We start from the raw sequence: 20,953 nt of genomic DNA, 5'->3' as shown, positions 1-20,953 counted from the left end.
GCTGCGACGTGATGTCATCCTGCCATTCGACTTCACTCTCCGCTGCTTGTCCTTGGCTCTTCGATGATACCGCTTTCCCTCGTCTTCGTACTTTTGAAATCTTCGCGTTCTGGCCAATTCATTGAGTCGTTGCACCAGATGGAATACATATTCTGCCGGTGCGTCGTTGAGTAGGTAGGACCGCAGCTGCTTGAAAACTACTTCTCCATCTCCCTGATCTGCTCCTCTCCAGTTGCGTCCATTGTTCTTCCGCTGTTTATCTGCTGAGTAATCGGACTGTCGTTTCCGCTGCGGCGACAGTTATCTTGCGCTCTGCTTGGTCGGGACAGCTGTCTTCTTCTCCCTTGCCGCTGAGCTCTTGTCAGCTTTTCCCACCGTAGTCCACTGGATCTCTGTGGCAGCTTTTTGCTTCTGCCGTGTCGACGCCGTTTTTCCTTCGGCTTGTCCGCCATAATTGTTGTCGACTTGCTTCAGTCCGCTTTGACACCCATCGCATATCCCCGATGCCCTGCGCTTCTAATCGCTTGCCCGAGCCGTCTACCACGATCGACTCCATGCTCCCCCCGTTCCTTGGTCATGTCGTCTCCGTGCTTGCGTCCTTCCAGTCTTATCTGAAAGATTGTATACCGGGGGGTTACGCGTCCTTCCAAATGCCCCCCCCCCCCCCCGTAAGCTGTTCTCCGCCGATCTGATCCCGAGTCCAGCGAGTCTCGTTCGCCAGCCGGCAAGCTGGGAAGTGAAAATTTTACGAACACCATGAGTTGATTGGAGGGCGGCCATGCGCTGTCATGGTCACCGACAGCGTCGACGAGGACGAGTTGCATCCGTACGATCCCAAGACACGAGTTCGGCTGGACGTGAGCGTCCACACTCGTCATGACGGAAGTGAGGAGGAACAGACCGGGGTGCACAAAACGCCACGAGCAGCAACCCGTTGAAGGAAGTGGGGCCGAAGTTGGCCAGACTCTCAAAACGGACGTCGACGAGGAGTCGATGATCTTGATCTGGTGCGCATCTTTCATGAAAGTCCGTCGGCCAGAATTCGACGTGCCCACTGAGACACTGAGCGCTGTTGGCGATGGCTCAGCGAGCTGGGTCAAGGTGATGCTGCAGACGATTCGCGAGTTTGTCTGTGCGTTGTAATAAACCACTTCATACGAACGACTCACGCTCGTGGCTCGTGGAAACCTGTGTAGGTTTACTGACATGTATTGGAGATTCACGGAGAGGAAAACGAAGTAACAGTCTGTGAACAAACGAGTTAGCAAGTGTGTGTGCAACACAACGATTTAGTGTCGATCATCCCACCATTGCGTATGGCCACCGGGAAAATTGCTCGCACATATCGACCATCGCGGTTTTCGGCACTTCGAGGTTTGGCTGGTACGTCTTGATGAATGCGGCCCGTCGTATATCCACCACGACTTTATCCTCATCTTCGTTACCATTTTGGTTGACTTCTCTACCGAGCCCACGATCGAGTTCAGCATTCTTGTCGCGCCGCTCTTCAGTCAATACGATAGCCGTCGTGAGGTCTCTCCTGAGTGAATTGTACGGGTGCACGTCATCCTCGTCAATGCTGTCTGTAACCAGCACAGCGCGCGTTGATTTTTGAAAGTCATTTTGGTCTTCGAAGTACTGCCGTGTGAACGAGGCAGAATCGAGCCACGCTGGCGTGGTTTGACTCCAATCGGTGATTCGATATGGACACACCAGTCATTTAGGCCGTCGTAGTCTTCCCGAGCCGTGATATCTCCCAGCACCTAATCTCCGTATTGAACATGAAGAAAACAAGCGCATCGTAGACTTGCTTGAGTGATGAGATCGCAGATGAAGCTCCTGTCCGTGTCATCGAGCTGTTCTCCGGGCATGTCCAAGTGGCGAGACCTTGTCATCAAATAGTCGTAAGATTGTCTGAACTTGACACCCTGGCATAACGCGATTAGGAGCTGCGATGGCGACAATGATGCCGCAGACGACAACAATTCGATTCAGGTCTGTACGAACGTATTGATGTGCATTTCGCATTTGCCGCACACTGCAACAGAACTGATCGACCTCATCAAGAAGAATGTACTGGCCGACTACGCCACGACCGTCAGATTTGCCAAGGACCAATGGGGTGCAGTACAGAAGAGCAACGGGCAGCGTCGATGAAGTTCAGACCCTTGTTCGTGCTGATGCTAGTTGACACAGCATCACTACTCACCAATCGGGTCCAGGCAGTTCTCGACCGGACAACTCGGATGGAGATCACGACTACATGGGGAACGCGGAATGGGCAAGTAGCTGCTCACACGCTCGACGTCATCCGAGCCCCTGGGTTGTTGTTTGCATGTTGTTTTCTTTCTTCGTGGGACAGACACGCTAGGGATAGCTTATCATATCGATATACGCTTCAATTCATTCTGCAATTTTCCGTTTCCGACACACTGCGATTGGTTTATAAATTGGAGCACGGACACGGTAGAAAGGAACTCAGCACTAATTGTTTCAGAGACAGTCACTAAAAATAAGATAGACTCACTTACGTAAAAAGAAAAGAAAAAAAGAGGCATTCATCACTATTGGGAGTTATTTCACAGGAGATTCGCACCAATTGAAAAGAGCATATAACCACTCCCAAGAAACCGAACAAAGTATAATAAACACCGAGTGCTTTCGTATTCTTGTGCATTTAAGTTTTTTTCTGATGGAGCCTAGTGCGTCCGTGGGTGGAGATATGGTGATCCGGCGGTAATACTCCGTATGGAAGCTTCAAGTTGCAGTTTCCGCGATCAATTACAGCTAAAACCGATATTTTACGCTGTACGATGAACCATGTTGAACGCGAGGAAGACCATTTAGCCACGTCCTGACATGAAATGCGCTGTAAAATGACGAAGTGTACCTCTCAACGTTGTGAATCGTCTTGGGAACACTGTATTGCTCGCTACAAGAAGCTGAAGTGTCAAGAAGTTGAGTTTAAAGTTATATTAATTCGAGGTCAACACACAATGCCTACAGATGCGCCTCCGTCTCCAGTGGAAGTACGACTGACTCAAGCAATGAAGGATTTATTTGACTCCAAGTTAGAAGATACTCCGTCAATGATGGCGCAGCTCGTGTATTATTTCATGTGTCCTGAGATCAGAATTTTCACATCCCCGGTTCGGTTCTGGAGCTGTGCAAAGTCCAGAACTACGTGAAAACTTGGAAGCAGAAGAACAGGCGAGACTCAATGGCGCCTGTTTTTGAAATTTGCCGCCGTAGCATGTACGATCTGAATGTTGACTCCCGTTCTCAAGACTCTTTGTTGATTTTGTGCGACTCAAAAGTTTAGGATGGTGTTGTGAAACCCGTGCTTGGTACTGGATCTACAGCTCGGCCCTTTCGAATTGGATTGACAAGCATGCAACTCATTGAGCGCTACGTCTCCATTCAAGAACAATCACCTTTGCGTACAATCCTGTACTTAGATATATTGTGAAACAGAAGTACCCTGTGTTTGTATTTGGAATTTCGGATCGGAGTGGATCACTGCTACATATCGTGCACTTTTGTGCATTTATTATCGCTTCATGGCGTGGTGCCGGTGAAATGTGCCCTAAGTTTAAGCGAGTGGCAATTCACTTAATTAAGATGTGGGTGCAAAACTCTCGCTTTTCGCGCTGGTAGGCGTACCATATTCCACCTGGCTACGCAACAATCAACAATCCGCTAGAAACCTACCACTACACACTGAAGCTCGTCAACGACAGTAAGCGTGCTACACCGACTTAGCTGGTCGGTCGCATTGATTTGTCCCGAATCGGATACAAATCCTCAATGGCCCCGTTTTCTGTTCTGTGTTAAGTTTCGAAGAGAATGAAAGCGGCGTTTCCCCAGGCAGACAAAAAGAAAACAATGTTGACGGAGATTGTGCACCACTATGATTTAATATTAGTTTGTGTATCAGCTGGCCCAAGATCTGACCAGCAAGAGTCTGATTTAGAAATCGCAGCAGCACGCCCAAAGCCATCGGACGCTTGTAGATCCTACAGCTTCGCTAATTACGCGATATTGATGTGGGTGGGGATGTCCCAAGGCGGCTGGGTCGTTGATGCAAGCGGTAGAACATGCATGTGCCTTGTTTGGAAGAAATCAGGCATTTGTTTTCACGTGATTAAGGCAACGAAGTTCGCCGAACTCCCGTGCCCTGATATGCCCGCACCAGAGCCGCTGTTCATGAAACCAGGATCGCAGGCGCGCCCCTTCCCGTACATTCGCACATCGGAGCATAGAAATGCCCCAACTGGAGCCCATAGAAGATGGAGCAGTGGTCTTTGGGCCATATTCATTTGATGAACCCGTGCAGATTTCACCGCCAAGTGAAGGCCAACATATACACGGTGTACATGTAGAGGCACCACCTTCACCGAATCTGCTGGTCAATCCAAATGTATCCTTTGTATCTGTGAACAGCAATATTGATAGGCTCCTAGCTACAGACAACGACAGTGAAATCCGTACCCCCTGAAGTGGGACCTACAAAGGCAAGTATAAAAACAAAAATAAGGCAGCCAGTTTAAAGTATTTTAATCCAATCAACGGGCTAGATAATTAATGGACAGCACGTCAATCTGTTCCCCCACTCGTGCGTTTCGCCATTGCGAGGCGAGCCACCATGGCTATAGAAAGCGTCCGTCTTATTGGCTGCAAGCCCACGGCTCGCAAGTTTGACATCCCGTTGACAACACTACACGATTGGAGGAGGCAAGCGAAGGATATAGCCAACTTCGAGGGGCCGCAGACAAGCAAGACACTAAAAGGACAGGGGGCAAAGAGCATCATACCTTTCGCACCCGACATGGTGACCTACATGAAGGATGTACGTCGCGAAGAAGAGGTAACGCAAAATAGTATGACTTAAGTAATTTGCTAAGAGTACTAACATATTATTCGTAAAGTATTTGTGCACAGGAAAGATGATAGCGTATATAAAACAAGAGCACCACGCTTGGTTAGATGCGTATCTAGCATCGAAGTTAAGTGACGAAAGACGTGTGAATGCACTGATGCGCTTGTGTCAGCGGTTTGCACAGCGGTAAGCATCATTTATTTTCGAATATTTAATAACTTATTCTGACAAATTTGGTTTATTAACTTTTGTTTAGACACGGGTTTTCAACGCAAAAGCCACAGCATGCCAAGCAAAATGATTCTTCATTGCAGCGGATGCATTTACAATTTGCGGTCAAGTTTTGGGATGAATACAGCCATTTTCCAAGGAATGCTATCTACAATGTCGACGAAACAACCATTTATTTCGACACTCCACCCCACAAAATTTGGGCCCTCAAGGGGAGAAGTGGATCTGCAAAAGTGAAGCACGTGCAGAAGAATTCTGGAAGCCTGACAGCTGTCCTCACAATTCGGGTTGACGAACGTTTATTTTATTTATTTATTTTCACTTTATGGCATACTGAAACTAAATTATTTTTACGATTTCGGAAGAAAAAAAACTGCCAATAGTTTTTGTTCTGCGAGGGATGCCTGGCGGATCTGTGGAGACAAATGAGTTGTCAATGTATCCAGAAGGAAACGTTTACACGGTCCAAGAAAATGGATGGATGGACGCAACTGTTTGGGAGTTTTATATTGAAAGTTTGTTTAAATTTGAAATAGAATCTCCTTCTGTCCTCCTTCTCGATAACTTCGACTCCCATGTGTCGGAAGGAGGGCAGAATGTGGTAGCGGAGGCTGCCTCAGCACTTGTGCGTCCTGTTCCACCAAACAGCACATCCGTCTGTCAGCCTTTTGATGTTGGGGTTATGGGTCCGCTCAAGAGGAAGCTGACAGCTGGGTGGCTGTCTGAAAACATTAATGGTTGCGCGCACCGCGCAGCAAAAGAGACTTGCTGCGGTCAAGCGCACCATTTTAGCATGGAAAGACATTAGCGAGCACAATGTTGTTCGTAGTTTTGAAAAAGCTATTCCGAGATATCATGTTGTCCAAGTATAGAATAAAAATACATTCTTTTTTACCAATCATAAATCGCAAATCCCTTAAGGGTACGGATTGTTTTGTCCAGTTGTCCCGTCTACTTTGTATGACGGATATAATTCAGTGGGGGTACGGATTTCACTATTGTTGTCTGCATTCAATCCACGACCATGGAGCCAGCTGGGACACAGCCGGTGTATGTAGAAGCAGTTCCCCCCAAAACATGTTGGTCAATCCAACTGTCTCGTCCATTTCTGTGGGCAACAGTAGTGATGGGCTCTTAATTAGGCAGTCATCGAGCGCACCACGATTGGAACCACCCCACGACAACGAAAACAACGAGGTCCTTCGTCAATCAAGTAGGCGTAGACGACCTTCACTGCGCGCACGGGAGTCGTACGCACTTACAAAACGCCGGCGACCATGAGCGTGTCAACATATTTACCGATCCTATACATTCCCATACGATGCTACATAAAAAAAAAAAAAAATCATGCACGTGAAAATGCTCCTCATTGATCATTCCGGAATTCGCCAAGCAGGGCAGAAGCCGAGGTGTTCTGCTCCTTTCATCTCAACGAGATGATGCAATTATACATCAAGCACAAGAGATCGTGCGCTGTGCTGATATAACGGGCGACTCATGGCGCTGGCGCTCGCGGCCTCGACGCTCGATTTCCACCCGAAACTGCGGCTAGCAGCGCCCACCGCCGTGTCCAACGACTCTGAGCACTCGCAGCAATTGCTGCAGCACCGGGCGCTGCCCACCGTCACCTCTAGTGGCCGCAAGGGGCAGCAGGCCGAGGTGTCACGCTGGACAAGCTGCTGCAGCTCCGGAACTCCACCAGCGCCAATACCAGTGAGCAGGTGACGCCCGACGACTTGTTCCACTTGAGTTTTCTGCACGGCGCGTGCATTGCGCACAAGAACGCAATCGTCCCGTGGCAGTTTGGAGCGCTAGGGCCCAATCAGGACGACGAGGAGCACAACCTGGCCACACTGATCCACGAGAACGACCCGGACCTGCTGCTGAAGCGGCGCAAGTGTCCCGATGTGGACTTGTTCCTGTCATCGGGCGTGCGGAACAACGGCTACTGTGAGGACACGATGGCACACACAAAGTACCTGAACTCGAGGCTGCTACTGCTGTAGGCGCTGACCAAGGAGATGTACGACGGACTCAAGAACGTGCCTGGTATGGTAGCCTACTTCAGCTCCAAGGACACAGTGGATCACCTACCCAACGGCATTGACATTGATCAGCGAAAATCCATGGGCGAAAGCGCTCGGCGGCAGTACCACAAAGACACCAAGAAACGACAATCGTGACTCCAGCAATGACAAACAAGTTTTTGCGGAGCTCGAATAGTATACTTGATCATCGGGTAGAAAGCAGTGTACAATTACAAGCTACTACTAGAGTATGTAGTAATAGACATTGAACTTCATCTCGTCCCTGTTGACACTTGTGGTCAACCTTGAGCATGTCTACAAGGCGAAATGGTGCGCCTACATGCGTCCCTCGTCCATGCTCGTAGTCATGCGCACCAGCACGAGGTTGTTGTACGTGTTGGTGACAGTCTGCAGTCTATTGATGATCAGCATGACCCCGCCGAATGCAAGCGACGTTGACGACAGGTCTTCCTTGCTATAGAAACCCTGCCACACTGTGAGAAAGAACACAATGTACGATTGTGGTCACGCGATGTCCCCGAGATTCGCGGCCACCGAGTAGCCAAAGAGCAACACACTGTTGCTAAAGTTGAGTGGAAGCCCGCAATCTGCGTAGCTAACTACCCAGAGTCCGACCGCCTGAGCGAGCAAGCCCGTTTGCTGAATTTCGACCAATCCGCGAACTTCAACATCAACTTCGACATTTGCGATGACTGACGATACTATGGAGCACCAGGCTGGTGTCGTCCAACCAAATCAGTTCATGCAAGCATTGAACACATCGCAACGAGTCTGAGCCAGCAGAATGCTCAGATATACCAAGATTTTCAGTCTTACCTTCTAGGGTATCAGCAGCAAGTCCAGCAACAGATGCAGGCGGACCAGGTGCAATGTGAGCACAAGGTTGAGGGCGTGAGCATGCCGACGTACAATGACCGCCCGAATGAGTCTGTTGACGAGTTTATCTTTCGAGCCAAGCTCTTCATGTAAAGGAAGTGGCTTGACTTCACGAGCACCCAGAACGGTCCATGTGTCGTGGCTATGCTCGCGACCAACTTCCGTGACGGCACCGCGTCATGGTATCACGCGAAGGTGATGGTAGAGTATGTGGCCTACCACAATATCGATGAGTTACAGGCAGCCTTGACGGCAGAGTTCGTACCGCCTGATCAGCAATTTCGCCTACGTGCAGGACTCCGTCGATACAAGCAGTCTAGCTCCGTGGACGACTACGTGACAGATTTCCGCCGTCTTATTGCTTAAATCCACGGCATGCATCCTCTTGACCAGGTGAACCATTTTTGTGAGGGCCTGAAATCTGAGACCATGAAAGAAGTCATGTATCTACGCTGTGTTACGCTGGCCGATGTCATTGCTGGTGCGCAGGCCAACGAGCGCACGCACTCCTCGGGCGACCGTGGTCGCAACACGAGTTCGCCTCCTATGATCCGTGGCTCTCTGTAGGCGCGGGTGCCAGATGGACCGACGTCGATGGACGTGTCAGTAGTTGACAGCCGTCAGGTCGGTAAGAACGCTTGTCACGAACGTAATCTCTGTTTCGATTGCAAAGAGAGCGGATATCGCATTGCCAACTTCCCGCGTAGAACGGGCAGCACCGAAGACAAGGACAGGAAAATGGGTTGACTCGGTGGATGTTAGTGGAGTGTCTGTCGAGCCTGCTAATCAAGAATCTCCTATAACCACCGAGACATCGTCGATTGAGAACATGGAACTTTCGACGGTTTCGGTTGGTCCCAGCGCCCCTTTCATCATGACGGTCTATATTGCTGACAAATGGTAGTTGACTCGGGGGCCTTGCATTGTATTCTCAAGGATGGTACTCTTAACACGCCTTCAATGTCGGTCATCCATGTGTCCGCTCGTGGATTTGATGGCGGCACTTAACAGCGACTTTTACCGACGTGTGAGCTGCTGGTGGATTGTGATTCGGTGACATCACGAGTGCCCTTCACATTTTGTTTTGGCTAATCACGTACGAGTATGACGGAGGGGATGGTGCAAGCTACGGAGGCGAGGTGGAAGCCAGAGACAGTACGCGCTATCTAGGACATGTAGCAGGGGTCGGTGACACAACAGAGGAGGCGTGGATGAAAGCGTTCACCCCCCTCCCCCCCCCCCCCCCCCCCCCCCCCCGCCGCTCTCTCTCTCTCTCTCTCTTAAGGTTGCACTCACGCTCCGTGAGTGCGAGCAAAAGACAACTGAAAGAAAAGAAAACTGGGAAACGGCGGGAACGCGACGCCAACGGGATGATCTCAACGGAGACGAGCAGCAGCCCTTGCGAACTGCAGGAGCGCAATCAGAATTGCGCTATCGGAGACATGATGGAGCAGCAGATAGACACGAGCGCGGGGACTACTGTGGATGGCACACGCGCGAGTAATTCAGCAGCGGAGACGGCGCGAACAAAACCAGCGGCGACGAACAGGATACACCACTCGGGATCACCCAGCGGGTATGCGTGATGGACCAGGAGCTCAAGCCTTGGTAGTTGTAAGACTTGTCCGGAGCGGAGTCTCCAGGATCCCTGGAGGGGATACCGGGCTACTTTCATCGATTCCGCGCTACGAGGGAAGTCGCTGACGAGTGTTTCGTACGATGTGCTACAACAGTCATGGTGTGCATGACCAGTAACTTCGTCGACTGGCTCGCCAGTCGCGAGGAGTATGTCGGCGAGCACTCCCTCAGAGAACGTTGAACACAAGTGAGCAATAACGCCTGGGAATCCGACCATGATTATTACGTCCACGTGCCCGAAAGCTGCACTTCGTTCGAGAGTTCCTAGTGTTTATCCGAGGAAGAATGGCTCCGTCAGGTCGCTGAGCACACGCTCTCTGAGGTGGTCCAGTCTACTAATCGCGGCGTCGTACACCACAGGAATACTCCGCCGTATCCTCCGCCACCCCGGACACGTGTACGTCAGCGCTCGCATTCTCATTCACCGCAGGACCGGCTGCGGTGTCGTTCACGATGGCGTTCTCGTATTCGCGGACATCATCCGGGACGCCCCGGAGGAGCGGCACGAGGTTCCCACGTATCTTCGTTCAGAGGAAATCCGAGCCAGCGGACTCGATAACGTCACGCGCCCGGAACCGCGTGTTTGGAGCGCGTACTAGTACGGGTATGGGCATACGTACGAGATGGATCCTCGTGCTCCACGATATGGTCCACAATCCAGCAGATATCACCAGCTGAGTCAAAAATCGGCGGGGAAACTTCGCGGCGATAGACCTCACGCCCTGGTCGCCCAGGATGAAGTGGACGAGGCGTGAATTGGGCGCGAGACACTCATCTTGATGCTGAGGAAGCTGGGGAGCGGGATCGTCGGGGGCAGCCGCGGCTGCTCGCCAGACGAGTGTGGGACTGCTGCAGCGGACGCGGGAGCTAGAGAGGCGCGTGTTCGAGGCATCGTAGACGTCAGCACGCCCGTGTGAGCGGGCGGATGGCTCTATGGTGAGGTGCGCTCGTCGGGAGGGACGTCCTGTTCATGCTGCACCGGCGGGTGCTCCGAGGCCGACGGGATTGTAACTGGGTGGTACTGCTTCAGTCACCCGACGTAGAACGTCGGGTATAACCGTAGCGATGATGGTATGTCCAATGTGTAGGCATCACTGATTACTTTCATAGCCAATAAAGCGCAGTGCGAGTTTGTTCGCACCAAGATTTGTTGCAGCCCAAGAGCGAATGCCGTCTGCCAACAGGAGCGCGCGATCTCTTGTATACATGTAGCCACATTCTTGCTCTCACACTTGTCGTTCTCCTTCTACTTGTCCACTGCTTCTTGCAGTGCATCTCATACAAGTAGGGCGACCGATTCTCGCTGCAGCACGAACTCAGAGATGGCTGCATCGTCGACTGGACGCGCCGGAGTCTTCGGCGTGTAGTTAGCTACGACAGGATTGGTAGCGTGACCAGGGTTGATCAACGTGTGCGCAGCCCAATCTGCGAGCGGAGATGCCGCACTGTTCGACGTCGCAAGGATCTGTTTCGAGCGGGTGATCACATTCAGCTTCACGGACTTGTGAGCTGCATCCGCCGAGTGAGCTGGTGGGGTGTGCCATCCGTGCTCATCACTAGTAATACCGGTATCGGTATCGGAACCGGTGTGTCTATGATCGTACTACCAGCAAAGTCATTTCCTTCCCCACCCAGAGTGGAGCCACGAGGCGTCGTGGGGTGGCCCACGCGAGGAGGGCGGGAACGCGCGGGTGCCGCGCGATATTCACGAAAAAGGGGTCAGCCCCGGCGACGCGTGTTCCGTGTTGTTCAGCGCAAACTCGGCAGGTGGCAAGAAGGAGCTCCAACTCGTGAACGAGGTCGCGTAGCTTCGAAGGACATCTTCGAAGACTCGGTTGACCCGCTCCGTCTGTCCATCCTTCTCCAGATGCGTCGCCGTTGACATGAGCAGCTTCGTTTCCAGAAGCTGGAAGAGGCTCGACCAGACCGCCGATGTGAACTGAGGATTGCGGTCAGAGGTGATCGATTCGGATAAGCCGTGGTGTCGAAAGGCCGCATTAACGAAATGCACCACGGACTCAGCCGCGGTGATCATGTCGGACACCGGAATGAGTTGGGCCATCTTGCTGAACCTATCAACGAACACAATACACCAATTCGACCATTCACATTAGGCGGAAGCCCGAAGATGAAGTCTATCAACACTGAGCGTCACGCCTCAGTTGCAATCGGTAGGGCTCGCAGGGAAACCTGCGACGACTTTGACGGCTTCACGCGCTGGCAAATCTCGCAAATACGGACTCACTTGCGCACCCACTTGTACATGTGGGGCCAACAGGAGTCGAGGGACATTGCTGCGAAAGATTTTCCGCGGCCCAAGTGACCACCGATAGGGCTGTCTTGGAACTCGTGGATGATCCGAGCGCACAGGGCATCGTTGTTCGGGATGACGATGCGGGGAGCATCGAGCCGATCGGTGTTGAACGTCAGCGGATTGCCGTCGAGTTGATATCAGTTGACTTGAATGTACGTGTTGTTCGATAGCACGCCAAGTGTTTTATCACTGGGGGGGGGATGCGCGAGGATGGCGGCATATACCGCGTCGTTGTTGTTCGCAACGACGATCTGTTCGCGTAACGGCATTTCTGGAGTCACGTTCATCAGGTTGACACCTGATGCAAAGCACATCGCGCAGTGATCTTCGTCATCCTCGTCGTCGTCAATCACTTGACGACCCCGCATCGCACGTGGATCACAGTCTGGACGCCGAGACAGAGCGTCGGCGAGGATGTTGTTCTTGTCGGGCTTATAGTGCACGACGATGTTGCACTCAGCGAATAACGACAACCATCGTATCATGCGTTGGAACAAATGTGGGGACTTTATCGCTGCCCACAGTGATACGATGCGTGATTTGTGTACACCACGAACCTCTGTTCTCCGAGCAGGTACACTCTGAATTTGATCAGAGCGTAACGCATCGTAAGGAGTTTTTATTTGGAATAGTTGCGTTCGGCCGGCTTCATCTGTCGCGATTGATAGCTCACGACCTGCATTGTCAAACTGCATGAGCGCACACCCGATGGCGAAGACGCTAGTGTCGTAGACGACGTGGAACGGCTTTCTTGGACGGTCAACAAAGACCAACAACGTAGCGGAATTTGAGGGACTGTACATATTGCTGGCTTACGCAGTGAGGAAGAATTGGGGTGGAATTCACATTGTCGGTAACAGGACGCTAATAATGAACATGATGGCGCAACGACGTCACCCTAGGTCAAGAAACGGTACAGACTGGCGTTGCTATTTACAGATAGTTGTCGAGTACAAAGTTGGGTCACCATTACCGTCAATTTAACAAGATGGTGAATTGACTGGCTAACACGGCGATGAATGCAAGGGCGAGTTCGATGCAGGCAACAGTGGAAGGCGGGGATGAGCAAGGGCTGTTACGAGGAGTGATATCACTCATGGAAGTGGATATAAGGGGGTGGGAGGAGAGTGGATAAGAGAGAACGAGTGAGGCCAGTGATAGGGACGACAGCTGGTAGGACCTGGTTGGATGTACACGACTACCAGGAATGGTTATTAGAGTTCGAGCTCGGCAGAGCTCAGTAACCCAATACAGCACACCTTATTACTATTAGATCTTAGTGGAACAACTCGGCCCTCTGTTGTTCCAGAGGAAAATATATAATTTGGATCATCTCGTATGCTGTTCCAAAAAGGTGAACTAATCCAGAAACAAACGTTTTCTGATGGTAAGCTTAACTATGGCGACAGCTCTACTGTTGACACATACGGTAGCTAGTTGGCATCGTGCTCAAGACGGTGTCCACCGCTTCCACCCGTGACACAAGCGTTGGTGGTGCACCTGATAGTCTATGAGCTCGGACTGAGCGCCGGCCAGGACCAGTTTTTGGTCGTGAATTAACTCTTGCAGTGCATTCTTCGTGCGCAGCGAGCGCCGCAGCAGATGCAAATGGTCACTCGGAGTCATTGCCGCCGCCTCCGCCCGAGCGTTGAGCTCTTGCACCTGGTCCTGCAGCGCCCGAATCTGCTCCCTAAGCGCCTCTGCCTCCTCCCTCCGCACTTGGTTCGTCGACTTGCGCTTCTTCGCTGGCATTTCGGACAGCCTTGAGCTTCTGGCACAACGTTTCGGAATGATGGCGATTCTCTTTAGCCGGTATTATACGTGTTACTGTACTGGTTAACAGACTGACTTCTGTTGCAGTATTTAAGACTTGCCTACTGAGCAAGCTTGCATTCTGGAGTGACAAGTGCGTTGTCGAACACGCGAGAGACGGTCTCCAAGTCGCCCAGTAAGTGCAGCATCGGAGTCAAAAGGTCCGCTTTGACTGCACAAGCTTCACGCGGCTTGTTATACTGTCCCACTTGAAATGGATCAAGCCTCGCAGCACAAACCGCTGGTCGAGCAACTTGGCAGCAAGCGGTGACCACTGATCTCGGTCTCCATTGTGGACGAGATGAGGGAACGCGAAGCGCAGCGTGTTGGCCGTGATGGTGATTCCAACTGTAGTGGTGGCGGTGAGCGAGTCTTCGGGGCCGGTATCGAGTCGCACGAGTTGGGTATCCGAGTCTGGCAGGTAGAGAGCGAGGTGTCGGTAGTCCTCGATGAGGCTCTCAACGCCAAACCCCGTCTCGCCAACCACATCCGGCGATGTCGCTGCATGCAGGAAGTCGCGTTGTACGGTAGAAACATTGGTGTTCGGGGCCACTTTCGTGCTGTTGTCGGGGTCGTTCATTAGGGCGGATCCTTTCAAGCCGTAGCGGAACAGGCGAAAGTATTCTGCCACCACCGACAAGGCAGTCGTTCCTGTGGGGACACCGGTAGAGAGCGTCTGGCACTGGAGCTGAAGCGTTTGGGTTTCTCCTCGTAGCTTTCTGACGTCACGCTCTAAAGCGATCGCATGGTCCTCGATCTTTTTCCTGTATCGCTGCATGCCTGTCCGACTACGCTGTCGGCGCAGCTCTGTATCACCTTTTCCCTCTGCGATCAGTAATTGTGCAGCATACTGGCCAGGGACCTCCATGTTGACAGCGAGCTCTGACGGAGACTTGTTGGGAACTGGGTTCAACATACCCTTGTGCTTGGAAGGAGCCGCAGCCCGCGTGGACTGTGTCTGCGGTGCTGTCTGGAGGACGTCGTGTGCAACCACCACCACGCTACCATGTCGATGTTGGGGAAAGTGTGGTCTTGAACTTGTGTATCTTGTCGTCGTTGAACTCCTGGTGTTGTCGTCTCCGGCGAAATTGGCTTCAATTGTTGGCCAACGGGACGATCGCATCATTTTTCCGATCACACCGTCACTGAGCGTGTGGACACTCGGTAGATGGAGGGGGCTGCTGTGTATGTTCTAGTTGACCTTTCTTGCCCAGTTTCAAAGTGGCGCAGGAATGCTTTGATGCTGGGCTTGCCGCGTAATCGTGTGAGTGGGTGTGTCTTGCTCGTTCGCTTGTCCGAAACACTAAACCAGCCACCATCGTTTCAGAGCCAGAAAACCGAGCCAGAATACCGAGCCAGATCCATGCTCGCGCAGGGAGCTTTCTCGGCACAGACCCCGTGCCCGCCAGAACAACGAGAGCGTCCTCCAGGTCTCGACAATAGCCCACAACATCGGTTGGGCGATTGATTGATTATGATGGTGTAGTAAGAGAATGAAATCTCTTTGGGGCGTCTCCATCCCCGGGCAGACGAACAAGCAGACGGAGGACCAGATAGCGCCGAAGTAGAGCAGCAAGAACGACAAAGGGTCGCAAGAGAATGTGTACCCTGAAAGAGCAACCTGTATCTACAGAACGAGTCGAGTGAAGCCACAACAAGCATGCGATCTTCCGGTATGGAGTCGTGGTTGCTGGATCAGGACGGCGACGGCTGACCCTAGGGCCAAGTGCATGAATAGGATAGCGGCAGTCAGTGTAAGAAGCGCAGCGGAACTAGCAAGTGTCCGCGGCAGCGAAGTCGACGTGTCGGTCTGACGCACAACGACATACAAATACAACGTCAGCAGCAAGTACCAGCAGAGTGTCCAAGTGTCAACGAAAGCGGCTACCAAGTTCGATTGGAGAGTCCCCTGAGTGTGAGAGAGGCGGGTATCTGCAGCCCCGCGTAGTTGTCGGTATCTGCAGCCCGAACAGTGTCTGGCAGCCAAAGAGAGGGTACTAGGAGCCCCCGGTACTCGGAGCCCCCGGCGTCGCGCACTAAGCAACTGGAAGATCTCAGGGTGTGAACCTCTTTACGGCTCGCGCGACCAAGGATCGCGCTACTGTTCGTCATTTGTGTATAGCGTAGGGTAGGTGCATTAAAGGACGACAGTAGTTTGCAGCCACCGGACACTGTCCTCTAGCTAGGGACAGGACTGGCGGTGACGCGACGTGGACACCGTAACGAAGTAGCAGTGAGTAAGGGCACGGAAGACACACAGCTGAAGGACCGAGCTTACTTGGTGGTCATACAGGGGCCTTCCAACACGGTTGGCTTCCCAGAGACTGAAGAGGAGGCTTACACGAGGCTCGGCCCAGTGGCACGAACCCCAGGCCATTGAGAGACTGAGAGACGGATTGAGGAAGAGCAAAAGTGAATTGAGCAAACAACGGATTGAGCAGAAGGAACGATAGCGAGGATGACAGCACGAGCAACGAGAGCAGCATGAAGATCGAGCACGCCTACAGCCAGCGCCACCCCACGACGCTCGGCCACAACACCGGCATCGAAGAGGACGCGACCACGGACACGACTACGGCTGCACACCGCTGACGGAAGTCCAGGCACTGACGAGGAGGTAGTCGTCAGCAGCAGCGTCACCATCACCGCCGCTGGTGGCAATGACCACCACAATGACTCCACCGACGACGACGACGACAATAACAACAGCGGTCATGGAACTGAAATACTGGCGGAGGTGACCATGAAGGTGGAACCGGTGGAGCTGGCGGTAACAGCGATAACGGCGACGGAGGACAGCGAGATGGAGGCCGCGTATGACAATCGACAGTGAGACCGCCCGCGTCGAATCAGACGGAGCAAGACGACGACTTGGAGGACATGGACTGGTGGGAGGCGCTTACGCCACGCCAACAGCGAGCATGATGAAGCGATTCCTGGTGCAGCCCCCAGCAGCTACACCAGTACCGCAACCGGTGGTGATTCAGGCGCCACCACCACCAGCAACTGAGCGACGAGGCCGGCACAAGATGAAGCGTTTGAACCTCGAGGACTTTAAGGGGGGGGAGTCCGTCGAAGCATGGCTGGCGACGATCCCACAGGAGGTCGAGCGGCAGGCAGGTCTCGGCGGCGACACCTGGACAGCAGCCGAGCTGTACTACGGCGCCACTGCGCACTTAAAGGACGGCGCAAGCAAATGGTTAATCACGTTGTCCGAGAGTATGCGCGAGGAGGACAAGAACTTGGCTTACCTGGTCAAGATGATGCGGAAGAAGTATGGGCGGCGCGAGAACCTGTTTCGCATTCAGCAGCGGCTAGCAGCACGCGTTCAACAGCCAGGTGAGCGCTTGAACGACTTCGCAGCGAGCTTGACGGTCATCGGCTTCGGTAAGCGAGTGCCTGCAGAGTCCTACATAGAGGCATTCATCAACGGAATCAACAACGAGAACACAGCAACACAGGTGCGCACGTACGAACCGCAGACGCTGGATGAAGCCGTGCAGTTCGCCGAGGACAAGTGGGGAGAGTTCGGTGAGGGCTTCAAGGTGACGGATTGGCGAGTGGCCAAGCACCGCTACCGAGATGACCGCGAGTATGGTATCGAAGACGACAATCAACCCGCTAAAAAGAAACAGCCGATGGCAGAGGGTGTGGACCGGCTCGACTGGAAGAAGTTGGGTTTAGGTTTTGGCGGCAGCAATGATTCGCCCCCAAACTTTGACACAGAAGGAAAAGCGGTAAGTGGATTGGCTAAAACCGCAAAAAAGACCCGCTTTCATTGGCCGCTTTGCAAGCGCTGATGTTGGTAGCAGGGCTAGGGCGCGAAGACAATGGACAGGCGGCGTCCAGCAAAGCCAAGGTAGCCAGAGCATTAGAAATCAAGAGCGAGGAGGCCGAGCAACACCCACAATACAATCAGCGCCGAGACAGAAACAACCAAGGTTCAGCATGGCAGCCCCAGCACCGCGACAACAATAGCGGTAGCTACGGCGGCGGCGGCAACCATGGCGGTGGCTACAGCAGCAACAACAATGATGATAGCTACAGTCGCGGCAACGGCAGTGGTTTCGGAGGAAGAGGCGTCGCTGGCGGACGCGGATTTGGACGAGGTCGAGGCGGACGCGGAGGTGCAGGCGGATTGGACAACTACCGCCCTCCCGACGCGCGCGCGATCGCTCAGCGTAAGGCAGAGTCGAACTGTGGCTACTGTGGCACAAAGGGCCACTGGTGGCGTGAGTGCGCGCAACGTATCGCCGACGAAGAAAGCCAGGCAGGGCCCCAGCAGACAACCGCGGCAAGCGCCACCAATACTGCAGCAGGAGGTGCTACGGTAACGACGGCGTCGGCGGGAAATGGGCAGCGGCAGTAGAGGCGGGGGCTCTACTGTCCGCGACGGCAGAATGCCCCGACGAGGAAATCCAGAACAGAACGCCGGCGAAGGTGATGCGGGACAAGCGAAGGAGGTGCTGGGAACGAGTGCCGACAGTTGCCAGCGCTGGTGGAGACGGCACTGACCCGCTTTCAACTAGGGTGGTCAAACCAAGGGGAAGAGTGGGAGCGCGCGTCGTCAAAACCAGGGGAAGAGCGATCAGCAAGACGAGGGCAAGTTGGAGGAGTCGCGGGTGTCCAGCAAGCCGCAGATGATTGACACCAACAAGGAGAATGAAAAGGCGAACAGCGGACCTACGATGTGCATGCCCATAGGGACGTCCATCGTCGCTGGTCACTTGTCAGCCATGTCGGGGAAGAACATGACAGCACCGACTGGCCAGAGGACTTCATTACCAGCGGGTATGGCCCGCCGAGCAGCCGTGATGAGTGGAGGCCGGACTACGGCAGCCAAGAGAAGACAACGGAAGGCTGAAGGTGCGCTAGCAGCGACTCACGGGGTATTGGCAGCTGAAGTGCGCGAGCGACGAGAAGAGCGCGCCAAGGTATTGCGAATGGCTGTACGTCACGTGCTCACTGAACTGCGTGAAGACGACGGACGAAGGCGGCGAGGAAACAGCCATGGCGAAGCTCAAATGGCGGCAGAAGTCGTGAAGAAATTGGAAGCAGCGGCTTTTGCGGCCGTCGCGCAGAAGAAGGATGCTAGAGGAGTAGACGCAGCCACAACCGATGCTCATGACGTGGTCTCCGTACTGGAAAAAATGCCGGACATCGCTCAGCAACCTGCAATACAGACTGCAGAGGAGTGGCTGGACGCAATGGCGCGCTATGCTCAAGACGTTCCTGTAGAGCTCGCAGAAACAGGCACGCTCGACGAAATGAGGGCGGTCAGGCGCAGTGCGGCCAAGGAAGCGAAGAAATTCCGCGTTGCCCGACGGACACGAAGGTTGCAGCAGCGAAGACAGCAAGTAGAGCGCGTAGCAGCTGCCATAGCGGCAGGGCAGACGGCAGCAGCCAAAACAAGCAGGTGGACACGCAAGAAAGCATACCACTACGTGAAACAAGGCTGTTATGGGGATGTAGAGCGGCGACTCGACAAGGATGGGAAAAGCGTGCGAGTTGCACAGTTGCGTGCGGCCGGCGCGGGAAGCCCAAGTTGTCTGCCGACGGCGCTGTTAGCATTGACGAAGACCCACACGCAAGAAGTTAGATAGCTGTGCCCAGTATAGTGTAACTGGAATCGAGTTGCGCCAATTTGGACAGTGCATGACGAGAAACGCACCGGTGGATATCGTTGAAGGCTTCGGTGGAGGCACAAGCAAGGTGCTCGGGGTCTGGCGATTCGCCGGGACGACACAGTACCAGCAACGGATCGTGGTGGATGCTCTACTGGTAGATGGGCAGGGCGACGAGCTACTGATCGGCGAGGACTGGATGGTGGAACACCAAGTCAAGATAGACTTTGGCGCACGCGAGCTGAAGTATCGTGATGCTAAGGGACAGAAGTTCATACTGCCGTTCACCTGCCATGGAGTGTCGACATTGCAACAGCTAGGACAAGAGCGGAAAGCAGTGGTACGGCTGGCGAGGACGACCAAGCTGGCAACAAACACACGCAGCACGCTGTATCTGCAGGTGAATGCGGAAGACGGTTCGACCGGGATATTTGTGCCAAAACCGAGCTCGAAGCGGCATTTGCTGATCGCACCGACAGTCGACACGGTAAAAGACGGCATGGTTCGCGTGGTGGTGATGAATGTCGAGGGACGGCGCGAAAAGCTACCCGCCAGAGAAGCCCTGGGTATCTGGATTCCTACAGATGATGACATGCAGATCATGGCGATGAATGGCGAGCTCGAAAGAGCTCGAGTAGCAAAGTGGGTAGCGGAATTGAAGAAGGACGACGCCCGTCCGCTGACAGACGAGAACAAACTGGACATCGGTGAGATGGGGGCCAGGACCGGGACTTGGTGATAGCGCTTCTCCGGCAGTACGCTGGCGTAGTCGAGAAGAAGCCAGGATGCCCGCCGTTGGCGAAAGTCAACGTGGAGCATCACATCAATACGGGGAACGTCGCGCCAATTATGCAGCGCCGACGCAGGCATGCCGTATCGGAGAACGAATTGATAGACAAGGAGGTCGACGAGATGCTGAACAACGAAGTAATTGAGCCGGGAGAAGGTGCATGGGGATTCCCTGTGGTGATTGTGCGGAAGAAAGACGGCAGTGTGCGGTTTGCATTGACTACCGGTCACTCAACGCGGTCACGGTCAAGGATGTGTACCCATTGCCCCGGGTTGACGAGACGCTAGAAGCTTTGTACGGATCGCAGCGTTTTACGAGCTTAGATTTGCATGCTGGCTATTGGCAACTAGGTGTGGCGAAAGAAGATCGAGCGAAGACAGCTTTCACAACGCGGCGTGGGTTGTTCCAGTTCAGACGAATGCCGTTTGGACTGTGCAACGCACCCAGCACTTTTCAGCGACTGATGGATTGTGTATTGCGAGGATTGACATGGGTGTGCTGCCTAGTGTACCTAGACGACGTGGTGATATTCACGAAGGGCACAGTTGCACAGCACGTAGTAGAGCTAGCTGTAGTACTAGAACGGATTGTAGACGCTGGACTGAGCCTGAAGGCATCGAAGTGCTCCTTCGCGACCACCAAGATGGAGTACTTGGGGCACGACTTGACGCCGGACGGAATCCAGCCGACGGATCGATTGATCAAAGCCATCGTGGACTTCCCACGACCAGTAGATGATGT

General features: G+C 53.4%; 2 protein-coding genes across 2 annotated transcripts; one reads left to right on the top strand and one right to left on the bottom strand.

Moving 5' to 3' along the window:
- Positions 1-6,607: 6,607 nt before the first annotated feature.
- On the top strand, positions 6,608-7,116 carry KRP23_9087 (uncharacterized protein; the record flags this gene model as incomplete). Its single annotated transcript, XM_067894605.1, has 2 exons — positions 6,608-6,769; positions 6,832-7,116. The coding sequence occupies 2 exons, from the start codon at positions 6,608-6,610 to the stop codon at positions 7,114-7,116; spliced, it is 447 nt and encodes a 148-aa protein (XP_067742263.1).
- Positions 7,117-7,473: 357 nt separating this feature from the next.
- KRP23_9086 (uncharacterized protein) lies at positions 7,474-13,738 on the bottom strand (the record flags this gene model as incomplete). Its single annotated transcript, XM_067894604.1, has 2 exons — positions 7,474-7,623; positions 13,487-13,738. The coding sequence occupies 2 exons, from the start codon at positions 13,736-13,738 to the stop codon at positions 7,474-7,476; spliced, it is 402 nt and encodes a 133-aa protein (XP_067742262.1).
- Positions 13,739-20,953: the final 7,215 nt, after the last annotated feature.

The sequence above is a fragment of the Phytophthora ramorum genome, assembly GCF_020800215.1.
Source record: "Phytophthora ramorum isolate Pr-102 chromosome Unknown Phyram_PR-102_s0008, whole genome shotgun sequence".
Lineage (NCBI taxonomy): Eukaryota > Oomycota > Peronosporomycetes > Peronosporales > Peronosporaceae > Phytophthora > Phytophthora ramorum.
This window is presented reverse-complemented; position numbering and strand designations above follow the sequence as displayed.